Consider the following 21,733-nt stretch of genomic DNA (forward strand, 5'->3'; position numbering starts at 1 on the left):
CATGTACTTTATACACAGAATCAAACTGTAATACAGTAGCATATGTTTGCTACCTTCTAAATGGGCCTTTGTTGCTCTTGACCAGTTGCCCCCCCCCCAAAAAAAAGTTGCCTTCATTGTGAAATTCAGTGTTTTTTGGAAAACAGACGAAAATTGATGCATCGATGTCATACACATAATCAAGACAGCATGGCCTAATGGATGCTGCAAGCAGCGCCCCCTTGTAAGCTTCTGTGGCATAGCAAGCTCCCATTCCATCGAGGGCTTCAAAAATGGTGTGATGTTTGGTTTGCTTTCAACTTATATTTTAAGACACCTGTACACTAAAGCCCCTATTTCACATTGGTGGCCTCGCTGTGTCCTAAATTGGATTTGTGTTACCCTTGACTTAATAATGGGAATATCATGCAAAACATTCAAGTATGACTATGACATTTTTATCGATGAAATTTGTTGAGCACTCTGTCAAATGCCCCAGCTGCCATGGGTCCAGTGAGATAGGGGCTTAACCACACTGGCACCAGAAAAAAAGACATACTGAACAATTACAGTTCAGAAGGAGTCATTGGATGTGTCCATATCCAAGCTGTGCTCCTTTTTCGCCACTTTGGCCCGGGCGTTTTTGAACCAGATCGAGACGCTCTTTAGTTCAAATGGTTGGTTCCGTCTCCACTCGCTGGCGTTCAGTTCTTCCGTCATTTTCTTCATCTCGGAACGCGAGGGTTTCGGATTCACGTTGAACCACATCTGGAGTTTCGGGAGCTCTGAGACGGGGTTGATGATCAGTCGTCTCCGTGTTGCGCGTGACGATTTCCCCGTTACGCCGTTCCCAAGTTGTGCTGCTCCTGCCGAAGTTGTGGTGGCGGACGTAGTCTGGTTGTTGTGTTGGGTATACTGGTCGCCTGTTACGCCATTCCCAAGCTGTGCTGCTCCTGCCGAAGTTGTGGTGGCGGACATAGTCTGGTTATTGTGTTGGGTATACTGGTCGTCTGTTACGCCGTTCCCAAGTTGTGTTGGTCCTGAAGAAGTTGAGGTGGTGGCGGACATAGTCTGGTTGTTGTGTTGGGTATACTGGCTGGCAGCTACCTGGACTTGCACAGGCACGGAATCGTTAGCGTCGCCATCCTTGGGTGAAACCACCTCCTCGCTTTTTGGAGTCATGGCGGGCGCTTTTTTTATAAGTGGAGTTGGAGAAATACTCGATGTGGTACTTCTCTCAGAGGGACTTGCGCTACGACTGCGAGCCTCATCGAGACTACACATAGAGCTTTTTCTGGATCGTTCGGCTCCGTATTTAGACTCCTCTTCTTCCTCCATGCTAACTTCGTCCGGTATGGCGCTGACGTTTTCCGTTTTCACGATGACTCGTGGCGCATCCTCCAGCACTCTTTTTTCGACTTCCGGAGCAATTAAGGTACCTGTGTCGTTGTGTCTATTGCCGTTGTGATCACTCGAGGGCATTGTTTTTTCTACACCATCTCTGTCCAAGTTGTCTAACGGCGATCTCTTTGGCATATCCGGATCATCTTTCACAACAACTTTGCTCCCGTGTGTGCCAACAGGCACTCCCTTTTCGCTCGCGGACATCGAAGCCATGATGGAATTGACCACTCCGGTAACCAGGCTGCCGACCGTTGGGGCGGGGCTGGCCACGCCCGGCGACGTCACCATGGAGACCAGGGTGGGGCTGCTCATCATGGACATGGGGACGACCGTTGGGATTTGCTGGGAGGGGATCGACGAAGGCGTGACGTTGGTTGGGGCGGAGACGGGGATGGAGACCGTTCTTGCGTGCTGGAGCGCTAGCACGCTGTGGGAAAGCGGCCCCGGCTGGATTCGCGCCACGTTACTGCTGTAACCCGACATCTGTAACGATCCGATTGGTCCAATCATACTTCCTCTCCTGCAAGGGAAAAATACAAGAGAAACATGAGACGGCCTTAGTGTAATATAAAGGGAAAGCTGAAAACTTATGCTGTAATTGTCCCAAAGAGAAGGTATTATTACAAAATTAAAAAAAAATGTTTCTGTAACTACATTGTGACTAAGATACATTGTAGTTGATTTGTACATCTTCACACAATCGTATATCAATCTACCAACAGCTTGCGACACATTGTACCTGACATAATCGTTGTGCAATTAGCTTGACCTTTCCCAAGGGCACAAGATCAGTGACATGACAGGATTTGAACCCAGGATCACTTGGTTCTGAGCCGAACGCTCTGCCATTACGCCACACGACCCCACAATAGTTTAATATTTTGTAAAACAAATGAGCAGACTAACCTACCTGAAGCCGTTCTTATGTCTGGGTGTGTACAGCCCCTCTTTCTTGTACTTGGCGCGTGCGTTCTTGAACCAGATGTGCACGGCCTGGTAACGTAGTGGCGCCTGGTGCTTCCGAACCTCGCTGTTGTTCAACTCCTGCAGGTATCTGGGCAAAAAATAATCAATTTCATTACTAACAGTTTTTTGGTTGTTGAAAATGGGCACAGTAAGAAAGCAAAAAAATAACCCTAGTGGGTTCTGTATCTGTATTCAGTGTAACACACTAGCTTCATAGACACGCGGCATGGCAGCAGCTGGTTATACTGACACTGCATTATTCAAAGCTACACATCTAGTTGCAAGCATTATTCGAAGGTACATACATGTATGTATCTAATGAGCAAGTGCTAATCAAGGCCAAAAAAATCTGCAATTTGGGAACACCAGAGTTTGTCTGGTCGTAAACAAAATGGCTGCTGTACCTGTTGATCTTCATGGGATCAGGACGCGGATCTTCCCGGAACCACGCCATCAGCTTTGGAATCTCGTGCTCCAGACTAAATGTCGTGCGGAAGCGCTTCCGATGCTTGATGGGGCCGTGGCTCCCACCGCTACCGCCGGACAGCTTCTTGTTGGCGCTGTGTGTCGCGGTGTGTGTTGCCGCTGCGTCGCGGTTGGTTGATGTTTTGTTTGGAGTGGTCACCTTGGCGTACCATTCGTGGAATGCCTTGTGCTTGTGCGGCGGAATTTCCGCATGGAATTCTCCCCTCATCAATTGGTCTATCTCAGTCTTAAGAAGAAGTGGGATAAAACAAGGTAAATACATCTCATCTCATCTATCTTAGTATAACAACTTGACTGTTGGGGCACCACTGGTAACCAGTTTTCTCCACACTTCTCAGTTTTCTGTTCTTCTTAGTGTTTCACTAAGTGTCATGCCTATCCATTCTCTGGCATTATCCTCCCATCTCCTCCGTTGCCTACCCCTCTTTCTTCCTCCATGCATATGGTTCCTTGCATGATAGTTTTTTTAGTCCCAATGACTGTGGCACTCTGGAATATATTACCTTTGATAGAACATCAGTTTGTACAAGAGGACACATGTATCACCTTGGTGAGTGGACAGTCGCCCCTGACCAGTGTTTGACTGGTATTGAATTATGCCTAACTGTACTTTTTCTTTTGAAAAATTTAATTTCTTGGCCATCTCTAGGTTTAGATCTGGATCTGCACCATTTCTAATACAGTAGAACACTTCCTGTAGTTTTAAGTGAAAAGTGTATGACCTTGGTGAGTGGATAGGCACCGTTGCCCAGTGTGTTGACCGGTTTGTGCGGTGGTTATTTTCCTATGTGTGAGTAGATCAAATAAATCCCCCCAGATATGAAGCTTGAACTGTTCAGTACAAACCTGGTGTGTTACACCACAAGGCACTGAGTTTACTAGGAATGCAATACAAACAAACGAACCTTGGTGAGCGGACAGTTGCCGTTGACCAGTGTGTTGACCGGTTTGTGCGCCAGGAGACCCTGCAGTTTGATGGCCACCTGGTGGTTCTGGTGGATCCGGCTGGATGTGGCTGCATCAAGCTCCGGACTGCTGACCTCTAACCTCTGACTGACCTCTGATACCCGAGGCTTTGCTGGGGGGCTCGACATCACCACTGCAAAGAATGGTTCAATGGACAATGTAACAATTATAATCAAACTCTTCCACACAATATGGCACTGTTATATTGCCAAACCCAAAACAAATGCAGAATACACGTATTGTAGAGGTGGTCATCACTAGTACAGGTTTGACTGTACATAACGTTGGGTAACATAAATTCGCGGGGTACTTAAATTCGGGATTTTTCGAAAACGGGGTATTTAGGGATATGTGCTAGATGCAACATCAGTAATACCGCTAGAAATGCAAACTCGACAGACTAATGTATTCAGAACACTGTCTGAAAAGCTTCGATAACCATGCATTAGAAGTTGGCTACGTCAAAAACTCTCCGTCCCTTCTTGTCACAGTCTGAGGGCTTCGTGGGAGAATATACTACATAGTTGTTCGCTGGTTTATAAGACAAATGTCACATCCGCTTCCTGCTAAACACAATTATTTACAATACAACTTATAAGGATCTCTTTTGCTAACCTATAACTGGACTCTAAGTGTGATTAATCATCAAAACGCCTCTTTGTTGCTACAACCAATGGCTACGGCACTACGGTGAATTTTCCCGCCGCCATATTCGTTACCCAGAATCCTGCTATTCGGCAGACGACAAACGTTTGCGAGGAACACTTTTTTGTCTAATGTTGTGTGTGATAGTGGACTGATGGCGATATTTTCCTCAAAGTTTGCTCTTAGCACAAGCAGAAACACATGGACATAGTAGTATTACCATTTCTACGGCATCCAGCTAACGCCCCGATGAATAATGTACAAATTTCCATGACGGTGGGGATGAACTTTGAGTGACGTTCTACCGACTCAACAAACGGGATGTTAGAAGGCCTGATGTGTGTGGTACGGCCGTTTTTTCGTGTATTTTTTTTACTTGGACACGTCTATATCCATAGCACTCTCCTCAAGCCAAGGATGGAACGAATAGCTGCTGTATAAAATATAATTAGCGGTAAGATATTCAAGACGAATCTTCTCTCCCGAATTAATGTTCACCCCTGTCCGACAGCACCGTCATTGTGCGTGCGGCCGACGGTAGTTTCAAGTTGAAATATTATGGTGTCAGCACGACTAGAGACAAAATCTACCATATAGATGATTAGTGCAAAGATAGTACATGATACTGACAGAATTATGGAAAAAAAGGATGGTTTATTGTTCTGCTAGATTGATTTCAGTCAACCATTATCGGAAAAATCCCGAATTTATGTTACCCAACGTTACATTGCATACATACAAACAGCACCAAAAACGTAAACTTGTTGGCTAATTATAACGTTTTGTCCAGTAATGTTTGTTGATGAGGACCACAGGAAAAGTAGCTGCAATGTATCATGGAAGCTCATCTGTGTTGGTAGTAATCATAATACAGTGCTAAACTTTCTTCCAACACTAAGGTATTCACGAATCAAATTTTCAATGACCACATATTGGTCAATATTGATCCTGAAGAAGGCGACAGTGGTGGGAGAAAATTTTATCCTTGAATACCTTAGTGGTGGAAGAAAGTTTAGCATTGTATTATAGCGGCAATGTACTTGTATCTTGTATATTGCTAACCTAATTGTAGATCTAAATAAACTCAAACGTAACTATGTATTAAACAAACTGACCTGGTTGTCGGTTGGTGACACTGCTGACAGCTGCAATGACAGATTGTTGTTGGGGCGGTGGGGCTGAAGTCAGGAGAGAGGCGGTCTGGTCTTGTACTGGGGACATGGTAGGCATGGCAACAGTCTGCAGCGGGGTCTCCTGCTGGGGTTCCTGCACCGGGGTCTCCCATCGCAGTCTGTAGTGACATCAGCATAGAGGAGGATTATCAACTTATCATCATAACATAACAGTCAGATTATTCAGACAGTCGGGCATTACAATTTATAGTACAGCAAAAACAACAACTAGATAATTCATTAAAATATTTGAATACTACTGTTCATCAAGACAGCATAAGGAAAATATATACATTTAAAATCAAATCAACAATCGAAATCAGCTTACAAATTGAGAGGTCAGATGCACCTTGCGCACCTTTACAAGTTGCCCTTCCAGGTGTGCATCAACGGGACAGGTGTACATCACCAGGAAAGGTGTGGCTTACCTGGACAGTTTGATCCTGAGGACGGCCAGGTGGAACACCTCCCCTAACACGTGCCCGACTGTCGCTTGTGGGTTGTCTGAGATCGCGTTGAACGGCAGAGGCTTCCAGTTTTTCACTTCCATGTGACCTGCAGAAGACAAAAACTTGTTGGTTACTCATGACAAGCTCTCTGTCTTTGGGCCATACACTTCATTTTGAGTTTTTGAAAGATGGACTGTAATAGTGATGTTACACTAGTAACTAGCCAATCTAGCAGTTTTGTGGGCTACTATGATTTCCAAAAAATAAGAACACAATTTTTTCTTCAATTTTCTATTATCGGTATCTTCAATTCAAGTGAAGCATGATACTTTTTTACATTGCTAGTCGTCCAATGCAGCTTTGCTACAGCTTACAACTAACAACATAAAACTTTTCAAGATGAGCACAATCTTGCCATAAAAACTTCAAAGTCAAACTATCATTTGAGTGCTCTGATTTTTTAGTGTAGGAAGAAAGTACAAAATGTATGACACTTTTTTCCATGCTGAATCTTTTAAAGATAAACTTCAGTAACCATCTTTCCAAAAATTCAGCATAATTCTATCATAAAAACTTCACAGTCAATTGTATTCTACAAGTGCTCCGATATTTGGTGTAGGAAGAAGGGATCCCCCGAAAGTGCAAAATGGAACGAAATGGAACGAACTAAAACAGGTCAAAAAATTTAATAATATCAAATAGATTCAAGAAATAAAACACGTTATATTATGTATTTGCTTCCTGTTCCAGTCTACTGTGAATGTTACAACGTTCCTTATATTTCGCTATCTACTGGAATTTCATTTCATAATGTTACATATGTTTTAGTTCGTTCCATTTCGTTCCATTTTGTCCATTTCGCACTATTGGGGGACCGGGAAGAAGGTACAACATACATGCTAAATGTTCTAACGTTCCAAATGGACCTTACCAGTGGCAACAACAGACTGAACAGTCGAGTATCCCAGCTTCCCCAGCACCACGCCGACCAGGTCCAGGAAGAACGTGGAACACGGGATGATGGCGTAACTCTCCATCTCCTGGATAACGCCGCTGTCCAGCGTCGTCTCGATCACACAGCGAATCGGCAGGCTTCTGTCTGTGGGAGGGGGGCAGGTTTATTTAATGTCAAGCTTATGCACAGTATTGACCTTATCATATACGTACTGTAAATGCAGAAATGTTTGCCGTGGTTTTATGTTCGCGATTTTCGCAGTGAAGTCTTTACCCAACTTGAACCCACTGCGAAAAGCCATTTCATTATGTGACTGTAGCGCTACTACTGTTTCAAATGCAAACTCAAAACCACCGCAAACAGTCCATTTTCTCCCTACATCGAAATTAAATCCCTGTGAACATTTCTGCATTTACAGTAGCAGCCAATGGCTGAATTGCGTGGAGTTACAGTTAGGATTTTACCACTATCAATTTTGACTGAAAGAGGCTATATATATACAACTTTTAAACTCTTGGTAAGGTTCATAAATAAGATATCAACTTACATGCTGTTGATTTATGATAAGACAACATCCCAAATTACTCACTTTGATTAGAAACTTAACAAGTTCCGGCTAAAACAGTTTCATGATAAAACATTACAAATACATAAATTTGTGCCCTCTAAATTTGTACATGTATATACAATGTCTCAAAATACTCTCGTACAAAGTGTGTTTCAATTGTTCCAGTTTTTCAGAATAAAGGAATGATGCATGAAGAAATAAATGGATGGATGAATGAATGGATAAATGAATTAGATATAATATCAATAATTAAGTATTAAATGGCAGCCACAGGCTGAAAACTTATTTTGAATTATTGTTGCGACAACTCAATGTCCAAAAGTCTATGGTGTTCTTTGTCCTAGCTATCACTTATAACTATGATATTACAACACTACATTCTTTCTTTAAAAACTCAACCAATTGAAGACAAACTAAAAAAAAAACACTTCTCTGAAACATTTTGCAAAAAAAAATACAAAGCATGCCATTCATCCTCTACATGACTTCTCATTTAACTGTCTAACTACATGTAACTAACTTACTGGTATCCAACAGAATTATTTGAGTTGAGTCAATTGACATTACTAAACATTGTGGTACAAGTTAATGATTTTAGGCTTTGTCTGTTGACAAATGAAGTTAAATCGAAAAGAGTAGGGGTCCTTCCTGGTGTGAGTGGATCAAACCTTACAGTCTGGACCTGGATCTTGAAAAGGTGATAGAGTCACCTGTTATGTCAATCCTTCCACAAATGTGGTAAATCTGAATAGATAGATATTACTAAACATTGTGGTACAATTTAATTATGTTAGGCTTGGTCTGATGATTTATGAAGTTTAATGACCTAGTAGAACTGGGCCAGACCAATATTACCAATTACCCATCAAATATTCATTGGCCATGATTAAAAGTACCCAAATTCATCAACAGAAAATAGGGCAGACATACACATGTATTTTCCGATATGGTGACGATCATGCTTTTATATATTAGGTCAAGACCAAAGACTTAATTTCATACATAGTTATATGCTGAAAATTGATTCAAGTTTGTGGGGAAAAGTAGTTGAAACTACAAATAACTTTGAAAAGGGGGAACATGTACTTGTAAGTTGTATAGGAAAACGCAACAGCCCATAACTAGACCTGAGTACAATAGCCTGGATTTAAGTCTTAGAGTTGGTATTACTTAATAGTCACATCTTCAATCGTGCGACACTGTACGGGGGTCAACTTGCACAAATGCACTTCATAACAAAACAGAATGTTTGTGGTGTGAACTTGGCACAAAGTTATGACTTTGAACTTTGTTAAGTGCTAGCAAAGATGAACTTTCCTGCTAAATCCTAAAAAACTGGTTTCTTTAGCATACTAATGTCAACATTTCATCTAATCCAAATTTCTGAAACCACAATTTGTACTAGAAGTACATGTACGTAATAAGTATGTATAACATCAACAGTTCTTCCAGGTACCCATAGACTGCCACATTAAAGAAACTGTTATTGTAACTGTAAATACCTCAGGGATTTCTGATGCTGCATCTATAAGTAGATCTCTTTACATTCTTTGAAAAACAAATGTAGGGTACCAGGCAGAATCATGATGGTTGGAATTTCTCTTTAAAATTGCAATTATTTTCTCATGTATGAAATCCTTACCTCCCGGTTTCATGCTTGTGTTGGGGCTGACCATGACCCGAGGGGGGTGCTGGGACCGGATCGTCGGTTGGTGGTGGTGGAACAGGTGCGAATGCGACGTGTGCTGTTCCGCGTCCCCGTCGTGTTGCGCCCGACTTCGCTGCGTACCGCCATGTTGGTTCCTGGACATCGTGATTAAGACAACCGTGTTCACACTATCGCTGAAGTCCATGTTCACTTTTGACGTTTTACGCAAGTTTGCAAAAACCTTCTCTTCTCCTTACATTTTACAAGTCACCCAGTTACAAATTTTTATCAGAACAAGTGCATACATCTTTCGACACTTAACGGCACGGTCACATTTGTCGAAGGTGGTCACACAATTTTGATGCCGTGCGTACAATTTCCAAGAAGGCCGTGACACAGCCAACTGTCGACAAGGATCTAAGGCAGCCTTTTTCGCAGCAAGACAGCTGAATTTTGCAGGAAGCATGCACGACGAAGAGTGCCCTCAGTTTGGGATCAAACATCGATAGCACAACATTTGTGACAGTGACTTGACTAACCCATACACAAATTAACCATCCTGAGTTTTCAAAACAATATTGATGAAATATTAATGATATTGTTGGGTCTGGGCAACGGTCGGCAAAAAAAGGTCCCTTGTGCAATGTTTCTCATCTGTCATCCTTAAAACCTTGGAACACAATTTATGACTTTTATTGTGGTTGCCACCACCCAGTTGTTTTTTCAGAAATGCCATTCGAGCTTGAAACTATGAGAATCGTTGCACAATGATAATAGATAATTATGTCGTGACATGGGATTTTCAGGCATCTCATCTGAATGGGCTAAGTAACAACAATGAGCTTGAGCAATTATTGTTATTCATTATCATAAATGGGGAGAAGTTTTAAGAATGTTTTCAATAATAAAAAGGATCAGCTCTTTTAATACGCTGTTCCTTTTGATGTCTCTGCTTACGACAGTGAAACAATCAGCTTTTTTCAATTCTTATCTACAATTTCGAGACACTATTGAAATTTCTATTCAATAATCAGATTTTTAGGTCTTGTGCTTTGAAGTGATAGCAATTCTAAGTTATATTGTTGCTCTAAAAACAAGACAAAATTTCTTGCTCTAATGATAGCAAGCGCCCTCTGGCAGCACATATAGAAACTGCACTGCATAAACATACATTGTACAACGAAACAGAAGCACAAACTTTAAGACGAAAACGATACTTCACCTTTAGGGTGATTAGTATACTAACATTTGTTAATTCAAGCAACAGGATTGGGGAAGGTCTTCAATACTAGGGGTGGGGAAGGCTTCCCTGGGGGTGGGGAAGGCTTATATGGGGGTGGGGGGCTCACCTGGGGGTGGGGAAGGCTTACATGGGGGTGGGGAGGCTTACCTGGGGGTGGGGGAGGCTTACCTGGGGGTGGGGAAGGCTTACATGGGGGTGGGGAAGGCTTACCTGGGGGTGGGGGAGTGCAGGTACTGCTGCATGGGGGGTGGGGCCATCAGAATCTCCTCTGAGTTGACGACCTTGACCGGTTCCGTCTGTTTCCTGCGATGGCTGGAGCGGCCGCCCTCAGGCGAGACTGACCCACTGGCCATCGTTAGTCAACCTGGGGGGACATAGGGATAGAGATATGTGGACAGTCTTTGTATCTGTATCCGTACCTATATAGCCGGTATAACCGCCCTTCAGCAAAACTTGTACATTACACCAGCTTCTGTATCTATATAGCCGGTATAACCGCCCTTCGGTGTAACACACCAACTTTTGCATCTGTATTCTATATAGCCAGTATAACCGCCCTTCGACATTACACACCAGCTTCTATATCTGTATTTATATAGCCTGTATAACCGCCCTTCGGTGTAACACACTAGCTTCTGTATCTGTATACTTCTATTCTTATCTTTTCCCCCAGCCCACTCTATTATTTTCCTGAAAAAAAATCTTGAGGACCAGGAAAATAGGGCTGTCTCCAGGACTCGACTCCCTCTTTTCTGTGATTCTGTGATGAAAATTTAAAGTGGGACGGACAAAAATTTCACCCCGTCCATCAAAAAAATCTGATTGGTGAAAATTTATATTTGTGAGCTTAAAATGACAGATTTAACAACAAAAAAAGAATACACAAAAAAAACATGCATGGGTTCCAAAAAAAAGGGTGGGATGAAAATAAATTCAAAGCAGGAGACAGCCTTATTCTAGCCTGATATTTTGGCCTGATGTTTGAGATCTCAAAAGGACGTCGACCATAAAACTGAGTTTGTGTTATCAGTTTCAGACAGGTGCAAACAGGCACAACTGCAGAATTGTAGATGTTATCAATGGCGAAGATCATTCGTCAATCCTCCTCACTTTACAAAAAAGCCGCTACTGTAATTAAAAAGGCTTACATGATGGACATTTTGTAACAGATATACTCCCCGGGTACATGCACATGGTATATTGTATATCATTATACAGCTTCAGTCAATATACACAATGTACAGTATAATATATACATTATATGACAACCAGTCTACATCCTGACAAGTGACAAGACTTGGTTATAATATATTGATATAATGTGATCTAATGATGAATTATATATATAATCTTTATTTTTCTAAAATTAATCATAGAAAAATGGAATGGATCAGAAAGACTCAATCTAGAATTTCAAATCAAATTGATGTGGCCAAAGAACAGTACCAGCCTAAAAAGATGGTATCAAAAATAATAATTTGTATCAAAACAAACAGACCTTTCATTATGGAGTAGCAACTAACAGGTTTTTATTCTTGCAAGCTGACTTAAAGATTAATATCAGATTACTACTTTCAGATTAATATCAGTCCTGCATTCTTTTTGCCGACCATACAAATGGCTTTATATTTTTCTCCTGGAATCTCAAAAGAATCTCCGCAAACTGCAGGTGGGAATTTCTAGCCATGTATTCAACAGTAAATTACACAGGTCTTAATTGATGTTTTGACTCGGCTGGGCTTATGTATTGTTTTCTCAGGTGGGAACAGACGTCACAAAACAGCAGCAGTAAGAGAAACGACGAGAGGAATGAAAACTGACAAGCCATGGAGATTAATTCTCTTTAGCAACAAGGAAGGTTTTCGAGCAAATGCAAACTTCAAAGTGATCCGATTTTCGTATGTTGTTTTGACAAATCTATAGGAACTTTCTTGTTTGTTGGTTTTCCCCACGATTAATTCTCTTTAGCAACAGGGAGGGATTTCGGGCAAATCCACACTTCAAAGTGATCCCATCTTCGTTTGTTCTTCTGATAAATCTAGGATTTTTCCTGTATGTTAATTTTTCCCACGATGTTTGACCAGCCCTAGAGGCTCGGACAACTCTTCGACCACGCATGGCTGAGGTTATCGTCAACAGGATCCACAAACAAAGGGCTAATCTCCGACCAGAGGAGAGGGGCTCAGGCATTGTGCCTTAATCCGGCGGATTAGGGGGCAGGCGGCGTGTAAGCCCCAGTTAATTAGTACCCAAGCTAACAGGGCGGTCGAGAAGTGGGTTCGTTCGTTCGCTTAGACCATTGCAGTGCCTAGTGGCACTTAGTTTCCTTGCTGTTTCAGTGGTAGGGTATATTTTTACACAGAGGGGTTGCTAGCTATAGCCCTTCCAATTTAACATGCTCAAGACACCTCCTCGAACACGGGATCCCCATGTTCCGTCCCTTCTGAAAGACAGGTGCAGCCCCAACCAAGATTGCCTTCCTCGGATTTCAACCGGGGTATCCCAGTTCAACTAATTGGAAACAGGAGCTGAACTGTCATGATCAGACTGCTACCAGTTGAGCCACGCTGGGTGGCACGGTGGAATGACGAGGTACGAATGATACACAGCCGAGAGGGGCTGAACCGACAGGCAAGATTAGCGTCACGCTGGCCCGCTAAACCCCTCTGATCGACGCAAACGTCTGACGTTGTGACGTGCCTAATTGGCGCTGTCGCTGATTAATGTCGTTATAGCGCGGGATTAATTATTTCTGTCTTAATAAGACAGTTGTGTTAAGGAGGGATTGGTGCATGTGTGAGGGGTGTAAGCTCTGATAATTTGTCATGATGCCCTAGAGCTGGGATGTGTGTGTGGGTGGGTGGGTTAGGGAAGGGTGTGTCCTAATGATTATCATTACGCATGTATGATTAATCTGAAGCAACATAAAGTTCATTTTATGGCTGCCGAATTCCCCTAGAGATTTCCACTGTTTTTTCATTGATTGTTTCAAGGAAAAACTTGATAAATGTTGGTAAGAGTTGAACATGAAAAGAACACAAATAAAGACAATTTGGGGAAATCCAATTAAAGTAATTAAGACATTGCCATAAATAATATTCATGACAGGAATCATCATCATCATCTGCTGGTGGTGAAGGAGTCACGGATGTTCACCCAACAGGAATAAAATTCTTGTAATATTATAAGTATAATACATTCTGCAGGTCATTAAGATTTATTGTGAACCATGCTCTATCAAACAGCAAAAACTTAGTTGTAGTGTGTACTTGTATATCCGGTGGAAAATATAATATTTGTAGGGTTTACCAAGCTGGTAGATTTGAATTTCAAAAATGACATTCTGAAAATTCCGACCGTACAGTGACCATACAGTGTTACAATAATTGCAGATGATACTGGCGTTGCATGTCTATTGTAATACAAAATGCGGCAAAGGTTTTACAACTTGACATTTTTGGGAGAGCTGGAAAACAAGTGACTTCTGACACCTTCTCCCTGTAGGAGATCTCTAAAACTGTCAAGTTATTTTCTCACTTTTCAACCGTGTCGGTGGACAGTGTTTCAGAACTCGGCGCCTTCGAGGCGGGGGACCGTGTTAACGCCCCCCCCGTCTACGGAATACGCAGAAATATCTGTTATCCCCGGAATTCTATGTCAGAGGTGTCTTAATCGGACTTACGCAGGAGGCGTAATTTATTACCTAATTGCCGGGAGTTTTACTGCCCGCAAAAATTGGCATCATTCGTCAAGCGACTTTTCACCGCGCCGCGTCGCTTCCCCCGGACTTCATCAAAGGCCGCTCCGAGGGGGTTCCCGCGGTGACAAACGACGCGTTTCCGACGCGGGCCGGCATTATCACTCGGCCACGATGTTGCGAGTGTTGGGGGAATCGGTAATCGGCGCTCGCCGACAGATTAAGCATGGCGTGTGGACGTTTCCTTGGCAGTGGCGTCGGGCAATCTATTCCCTAATTACTGCGCGCTGGCAGGGTCCATAAACTCCCGCTGTACAGACAGTAATAAATCCTGCCTTATTACACATTGAAGGACTGCCAGGGGGGATGAATGGGTGGTCAGGAGCCCATCTAGATGGATAGGGTTCATTGTCATGTATGACTACCCTATGGCACACACCATCGACTAGCTTCAAAAACCCCCGGAGTAACGAGTTGTCTTGAAAACGGTGATAACGGAACGCCCGGACAATCCGCACATCTCATCACGGATTTCCCATTTACGCCCCGGCAACACATCACCTAACGAAAACTCCGCCGACAAGATCTCCCGAAAATGTAAAACTCACTTCTTAGAGTCGTTAAAACCGACATCGTTTCCCAAACACACTTCTTACATCTCTATTAATAACACATGTACACTTTTGACTACGAGTGAAGCCACTCTCCGAGAAGTACACCAATCCTTCTACGTAAGTACCTACAGAGACGTACAAAACAGTAAACTGCAAACCTTGACCTAGAGTAATCCGTCACTGGGCTCTTCTGTCCAAACATCACATTCAATATCATCCTCCGACACCAATAAATATCAATATATGGTGATCCTTGGAGGGCCTGCTTGCAGTGGATGTCTCCCGACGTACATGTACAGTTTAGTTATGCCGAGAGTGTCCTTGCTGCGCTTTGTGTCCAAATGGATTGGATTCGAGGATCTGGGTGGCGTAAACCCTCTGCCATTCCCAATTTTTCTTTTCGTGGCCGTGGTTATCTCCTAATTCCAGACAGCGGCACGGTTTTCTTATCGCTGCCACCTTGCGCGCCAAATCCGTTACGAAGGTCAGAGGGAGATCATATTTCAAAGGGGGATTCTCGTTCTAATCCACGCCGGACTTTAACACGACCAATCCAGCCCTGGGGTTTAGACGCTGACGTCAAAGAAAGATTAGCCCTAATCTCCATGCCTCGAGGGGACTCCAATCCCGGATTAGGCACCTGGTTCTTCCAAACAGAATAAATCCCGGCTAATGTGCCGCAGCCTGTCTCTATACAGCCCTGAATCAACCATCCCCGTACATTTTTACACGCGCTCGCAAAATTCTGTACATCTAGAATAAATCTCCACCCTGGTAATACATACAGGGACTTTGTGTGACGGTTTGCCTATTTGATAGGACGCGGCGGAGTTGGCTCTTTGTTCTTCCGAGGATTATTCTGCTGCGTTTGCTTGGATTAAGTCGGCCCGGCACTTCCCCCAGGGGTTTTAATTCTTCCAAAGTAAACGTGCTTAAGAATAATTCATAGACGTTTCTGCTTAAGCCGGTTGGTTGGGAGCCATATAAGACTTGCGGGGATGGTACATTTGTAGTGCTCTACTCGTACCTAGTTACAAATCACACCAGTGTTGCAACAGTACAGTTTCTTTTCAAGCTTTAGACTAGAGTTGTTTCTGTTATTTAATCTTGACACTGATGTAGCCATTTGGCACCCCATTCTCTATTCGTTACAGTGTTAGGCAGCAGGAAGAAGGTTAAGCGAACCCCTGCTTCTCCTATTGGGCCAGTACTCTAGTAACTGATAGTCCTCACTCTTAACTGGTCTCAATCATGATATATCTGACTTAGGGAGTTAGGCTGTTCCAGTCCCATTCATGTAACCTGTAACCTTGAAATGGCCTTTGGGTCAAACCTTGATGAAGTGGCTTTGGGTCTTGATATGTGATAACCACTGGGTAAAAAAAAAAAAAAAAAAAAAAATAAGAAAAACATCTGCAACTCCTGGTATGATTTGACCTCATTCTAATCTTTTTAATTATGACTGGATAAACCAATTCTGTCTGTTAAGGTGACGGATGAAATTTTGTCCGTCAAATTAGTGGCTGAAAATTCCGTTCAAATGAGGGAATGATGAATGATAGGGGGGAAATCCTGCAACAGTATTTATCACTGCGCATGCCGTGTATAATCATGAACACATACATCATAGACTGATAGCCTTATCACCCATTATCAATGCAAGATTATCCCATAACAAACAGATTCCAGCGTCACGGCAGGAATTCAAAACGTTTACCTTCACTGATCATCCGATTCTTAACCCTCTACCTATCGACTAATCCTGTTACCAATACAGACTTAATACTAAAAAGGGTACCTCAGCAAGGAAAAGGTTAAAACTGAACCTTTTTAAGTTAAGTTGCATATTCATAAGATCCCTTCAACAAACATTTATCTCTGGCTTTATTCAAGAAGGATTTAATTTCCAGAGCACCCCTCTCCAGCAGATGGTTAGGTCCTTAACCTTCTCCCTGCTGCCTAATCTCATAACCAATAGAAATTGGGTGCTAAATGGCAACCTTAGCATGCTGAATGTTAAACCGGAGTTCAAAATTCTTACAATTATTTCTTAAATCACACTAAGTTCAAGTATAATGTAGTTAGATATTTTCATGAAGGATTCAAAATGATATATGCATACATCACGAAAGATTTCAAATATAATCTTCATGAAAGAATTAACATAATAATAATATGATTCTACACAGAATGCATTATGTCCAGATCCCCCCAGCATATCTACTGGTTGGTCCCCAAATCCCCCAGTATTCAGTTCTGGTGCTCATATCAGAGTCGACTAAAAGAAAAGAAAGATGTTATAAAATAATTATTTTTAAAAAAACTATACACTGTACATCATGATTATGAAAGGAAAGATTGAACAGACATAATCCTCTAGTAATGCATTCCTGAGGACTTCAGAATACATTTTGCCCAGATCCCCCGCTCAGCATATGAAGTGGTTGGTCCCTAAACCCCCCAGTATTCAGTCCAGGTGCGCACAAGTCGGCTAAATCCCGTCCCCTCCAGCCCTCCGCTGGGCCTAATCCTGTTTGCTCCGCGGATCAGCACCAGGCATTGTTACGCCGCCCCGACAGTCCATCAGCCGCTCCGCTTTTCATCTGCGGGATTTGGAGCGCCCGGCTGACGGGATATTCGCCCGGATTACCCCGTCGTCTCGACAGAAGGGGGATAAAATTTCCGACTCCGATTCAACTCCGATTCGGCTTTTAACATTCTGATTGAACCTATGGAAGAAATGCTTCAACATTCTCGTTACAAAAGCAAATGTTTCCACATCTTTATTCAGTGACAGAAAGGTGCACTGTAACAGTGATCACATTTCTGAGTCTGATTCAACTTAATTATATAACATTCAACTTTAAATTCTTATAGCTGACTTAAGTCAAGAAGTCTCTTTATGAAAGAAAATCCACACCTTTAAAGTTCAAACAAACTGACTGTAACAAAGATATTTCTGCTCCTCAAAATTTGTGATATCAGCTTTCCTTTTTCAGCAATCTGTTTAAAACTACATACACATACGACAGATCTTTTATTTTGTTTAAAAACTGTATTCTACAAATTCATATGAAAATATTTATACACATCTGAATCAACATTATCATCTCACACTCTCTGTTCATTCAAAGACACATCCGTAGAGTACCCAGAAGTGCTTGTAGTTATACCTATGATTTAAACTGATAGCCAGTCAAATCTCTTTCAAGTCTCCCTCCCACACACTTCATAGGCCGCTTTCTTTACACAGCCATGATATAAGCTGTTGTATCAACGTCGCGCATTAGGACTCAGGAGATGACTACATGACATGATTCTGAATGAGGAATCACTTTAAAACTACCGGGTCACTGTACGGTGATCTGACTAATTACTGACGGTGAAGTTATATTTCTGTCATCCTAATCCTATAGTTGTTAGGTCCCAGATCTTAACCGGATTTCTTGCTTGCATGCTGCAGTTACAAATTGTATACTGTATCCTGGTTTATAACAAAGTTAACTATCATACTGATGCATAATAGGGAAATTTTTACCTCCATAAAAAATGGAGGTATTGTTTTGTGTGTATGTGTATGTGTGTGTGTGTGTATGTATCTGTTTGTTTGTGTTTCTGGATATTTGTTAAGTCAGCTTAACTTAAGAACCTCTGGATGGATTGTGGTGATATTTGGTATGTGGGTAGGTATTGGGAAGACAAAGTTCAAGGTCAATTTTGGGCCTCCTGGTGTATGACCTTGGTACTGCTTGTTGACATGTGACATTGGAAAAACTGTCAGGTACATGTAGCTGTAGACATCTAGGTATAGACTTATACTAGAATCCTGATCTTTCCAGATCAAACTTTCATTTGTACCGGGAACTGTAACAACACGATGTACGAATAAACAAACCTAATCCATACAAGGAGTAAACAAACAAGTCGGTTTCAGTTCCCTGACTCCAAGGACCCTCGAGATCTGATTACCACAACTGAAAGTCGGCCCCCGCCTGAAAATGAAAACGAGAGGTAAAAACGCAGTGACAAGGATTCAAACAACGTCCCACTTAGAGCTATCCTATTGTTCATGCCTGTCTGAGTATCCATGGTGGGTTTATCTGTGGGATTTGGTTTGCTTGAGCGAGCAGATATTCCGGTGGGAACAGAGTCACCCCGATCTAAGTCACCCGTAAATTCCTCAGCTCTTGACTTCCCCTGCAAATAAATCTTTGCAACCATATAGAAGAGTCATATCAAGAGTCATACCTACATTTTCGGTAAAATCAATAAATTTGGTGTTTCTTTATCTGACCAGTGAGCGTCGCTCCAGGCTGATTAGGGAATAAGAGTCGGGTCAGGCTGTAAATTTCACCGGCGCACATTCAGCCTCACTCTAGTTTATGACACCCCAACGTTTTAACAACACTTTTCCCTGCGGGAGCGCACTCACTTATTCATGTTCCCTCATTCAAACGTCCTCTAGATCCAAGAAGTTGATTTTGTGAGAGAGCCTCAGAGGACGTTTTCAATGTAACACAGGCGAAGGTTTAGGGCGCTTCGTCGCGGAGATTCCCGGCAAACCCGGCGTGGAGAATCTGGAGACGATGATGTCGTTCGGTCTACCGCGGTGCGCCGGTAATCCCTCACGGTAACAGCCTCCCTCCGCAGCGCGTTTACGGGGGATTTCAGACTTGTGCTGGTCACGTACAGGATTTAGAGTGATCTCAGCCTGTCAGTGATACATGTAAATAAATGCTGCTTCATTTCGCATTGAATTTCTAGCAGAATATACTCCAAAAGAAACAATATATCCCCCCCCAAAAAAAGACTAACAACCTCCTAGTCCTACAACCAGCTAAGCTAATTTAAAATCAAAAGGGATTTTAGCTTGTGCTGGTCACGTATTGGATATAAGTGATCTCGGCTTGCCAATGTTACATGTAAATAAACCCTGCTTCATTTCGTATTGAATTTCTAGCAGAATATACCCCCAAAAGATTAACAATATACCCCCGAAGAAACACACTAACAACCTCCTACAACCAGCTAAGCTGAAATCACCTATATATCTGTGGTGGGTTTTGAGACACTTAATGATCAGTTCCTATGGTGTAGCACTAAATCAAAGCTTCACTTAGCATTGCAGACGTAGAAATCCTTATCAGAAAATTCCACCTCGACTTGCCGAGTTTCTCGAGGCCGGGAAGCACATTCCTCAAGCGCGATTACGGAGTCCTCGCTATCTCTACCAGGACTATATCCGATCTTCATGAAGGAATCCCAGAGGTGTACTTATCACAGAGAAGCCTGCCTATGGGTACATCATATCAATTTCCCTGTGTTGTGCGTTATTTCGTGTTTCTACTCTTGGGGGGCCCAAGAGAAGGAGAGGAAAAGATTAAGGGGGATGCTTAGCCATCCCTGCCGAGCTAAAATGAGATAAGCTATAAACCAACAGGATCTAAAACAAAAGGGCTTTTTATAATGAATGTGTATCAACTAACAATGACAATAATCAGTACGGCAATGTATTGACAATAGGTCTGCAAAAAAATCTTGGCAGTCAAATACTCTAATTTCAAATTTTCTTTGCTGTATGTAACATTATATTAGTGACAGACATTTTGTGAAATATTAGATGCACACAAATGAAAGGAATGTTATCGAACACGAGCTGAAAATTAATTGTTGACTTCGCCACGCAGAAATGGTTGAAAAATTGCAGAGTCACTTTCAAAGCCTACCGAAATATCCACAATTTTCCACATAATTAAGTCCCCTTCACACTTAATTAACAAAATTGTGCGAGTCAGTTTTAGCTGGTACGTGGCTGCGAACATATAGATATTATAATATACATTTGAAGACAAAACTCACAACTCAAGCGACAAGTATCGATGAAGCTTAATTCAGAAAAAATATCTGAAGAATGTTGAAGAAATTTGACTGTTATATAAAACAACACGCTTGAGTTGTCAGCTTTGGATTTTCTTTCAATTTGTAGATTCAAGTGTTATAAATTAATTTCTCTTGAACAATCACTTTCAATTCAAAGCATTTGCTTGCAATAATTCAGGGCCAAACGACCACACAGTTTACGAGTTTGGATAGACTAAACACATCAAATCCTCATTTATTTGCCTCAATGTATGGTGCAATAGACAAAATATTTGTACTTTAAACTCGACAGAATTGTGACCCTAAGCAAAGAGAGACATCTCACGATCAGGTACGTGTATTGTATTCCGTGCACACACACACAACACAAAAGTTTGACGGCCTCCCACCTGTCTGAATGGACTGATAAACTACAACGCTTCAGGTGTGCCCGGGACGCCTTAAGGAGGCGTGTGGCACCGACCACCCAGACAAAAACACCTTAAGAACCGACAGGGAATCTCAAAACAAAGCCAATCCATTACAGGATCAGAAATTACAGCATAGATACAACGAGCTAGCAGCTCCCAAGGGAGCAGTTAGTGTAGAACACACCTCCCTATTGTTCTAACGTGTCTCACCTGCGGCCAGGTGTGAAGAGGAGCCCAGATCACACCAATCCGCCCACCTGGGCACGTCACCGCTTACCTGGATCAGCCTGGGCGGTCTTGGCAGCGGTAGGATTACAGAAGACGGTGGAAATCTGTCTGTGCGGGTGTAAAATCGGCGGGATCCATGAGGTTGTGTGGCTCCGTGCGCGCGGGCGGCTCAGGCGGGACTGCGGAGCCCCGGCCTGCGCTGATCTGATAAGGATGAGGGATTACCGACCGCATCGCCAGGTGAACCCGCCGTCTCCGTCCGCCACGCGAACAAGTCCGCGGCGAAATCCCGGCCGAACCGTCCCGAATCCCCCGCAAACTTTCCGCAAACTTTCCGCAGAAGTTGAAACGAGCATTTCCCACCAATTAGCGCGCTTAGTTTCCGCGCTAATCCCGATTTAATCCCGCGGGTGTCAAGTGAAA

At 42.6% G+C, this 21,733-nt stretch overlaps 1 protein-coding gene across 3 annotated transcripts; it reads right to left on the reverse strand.

Moving 5' to 3' along the window:
• Positions 1-153: 153 nt before the first annotated feature.
• On the reverse strand, positions 154-21,612 carry LOC136424848 (mucin-3A-like). 3 transcript variants are annotated; one of them, XM_066413526.1, is made up of 10 exons: positions 21,360-21,612; positions 10,692-10,845; positions 9,233-9,393; positions 6,999-7,166; positions 6,047-6,173; positions 5,562-5,737; positions 3,741-3,934; positions 2,754-3,061; positions 2,294-2,437; positions 154-1,903 (listed from the first exon to the last, which is right to left on the reverse strand). In XM_066413526.1, the coding sequence occupies exons 2-10, from the start codon at positions 10,832-10,834 to the stop codon at positions 553-555; spliced, it is 2,772 nt and encodes a 923-aa protein (XP_066269623.1). In that variant the 5' UTR covers positions 10,835-10,845; positions 21,360-21,612; the 3' UTR covers positions 154-552. The 3 variants fall into 3 exon arrangements, with proteins under 3 accessions (XP_066269623.1, XP_066269622.1, XP_066269624.1); XM_066413525.1 differs by having other exon boundaries at positions 21,293-21,612; XM_066413527.1 differs by lacking the exon at positions 21,360-21,612 and adding an exon at positions 14,951-15,067.
• Positions 21,613-21,733: the final 121 nt, after the last annotated feature.

This window comes from Branchiostoma lanceolatum, chromosome 18 (genome assembly GCF_035083965.1).
Source record: "Branchiostoma lanceolatum isolate klBraLanc5 chromosome 18, klBraLanc5.hap2, whole genome shotgun sequence".
NCBI lineage: Eukaryota > Metazoa > Chordata > Leptocardii > Amphioxiformes > Branchiostomatidae > Branchiostoma > Branchiostoma lanceolatum.

Bases quoted from the DNA above. Each gene is read 5' to 3' on its own strand.
- LOC136424848 (XM_066413526.1), bottom strand. From the start codon at position 10,834: ATGGCCAGTGGGTCAGTCTCGCCTGAGGGCGGCCGCTCCAGCCATCGC. The intron at 7,167-9,232 runs GTAAGGATTTCA...CCCCTCCCACAG, and splicing joins CACAAGCATGAAACCGGGAG to ACAGAAGCCTGCCGATTCGC. The intron at 2,438-2,753 runs GTACAGCAGCCA...TTTTTTGCCCAG, and splicing joins GATCCCATGAAGATCAACAG to ATACCTGCAGGAGTTGAACA.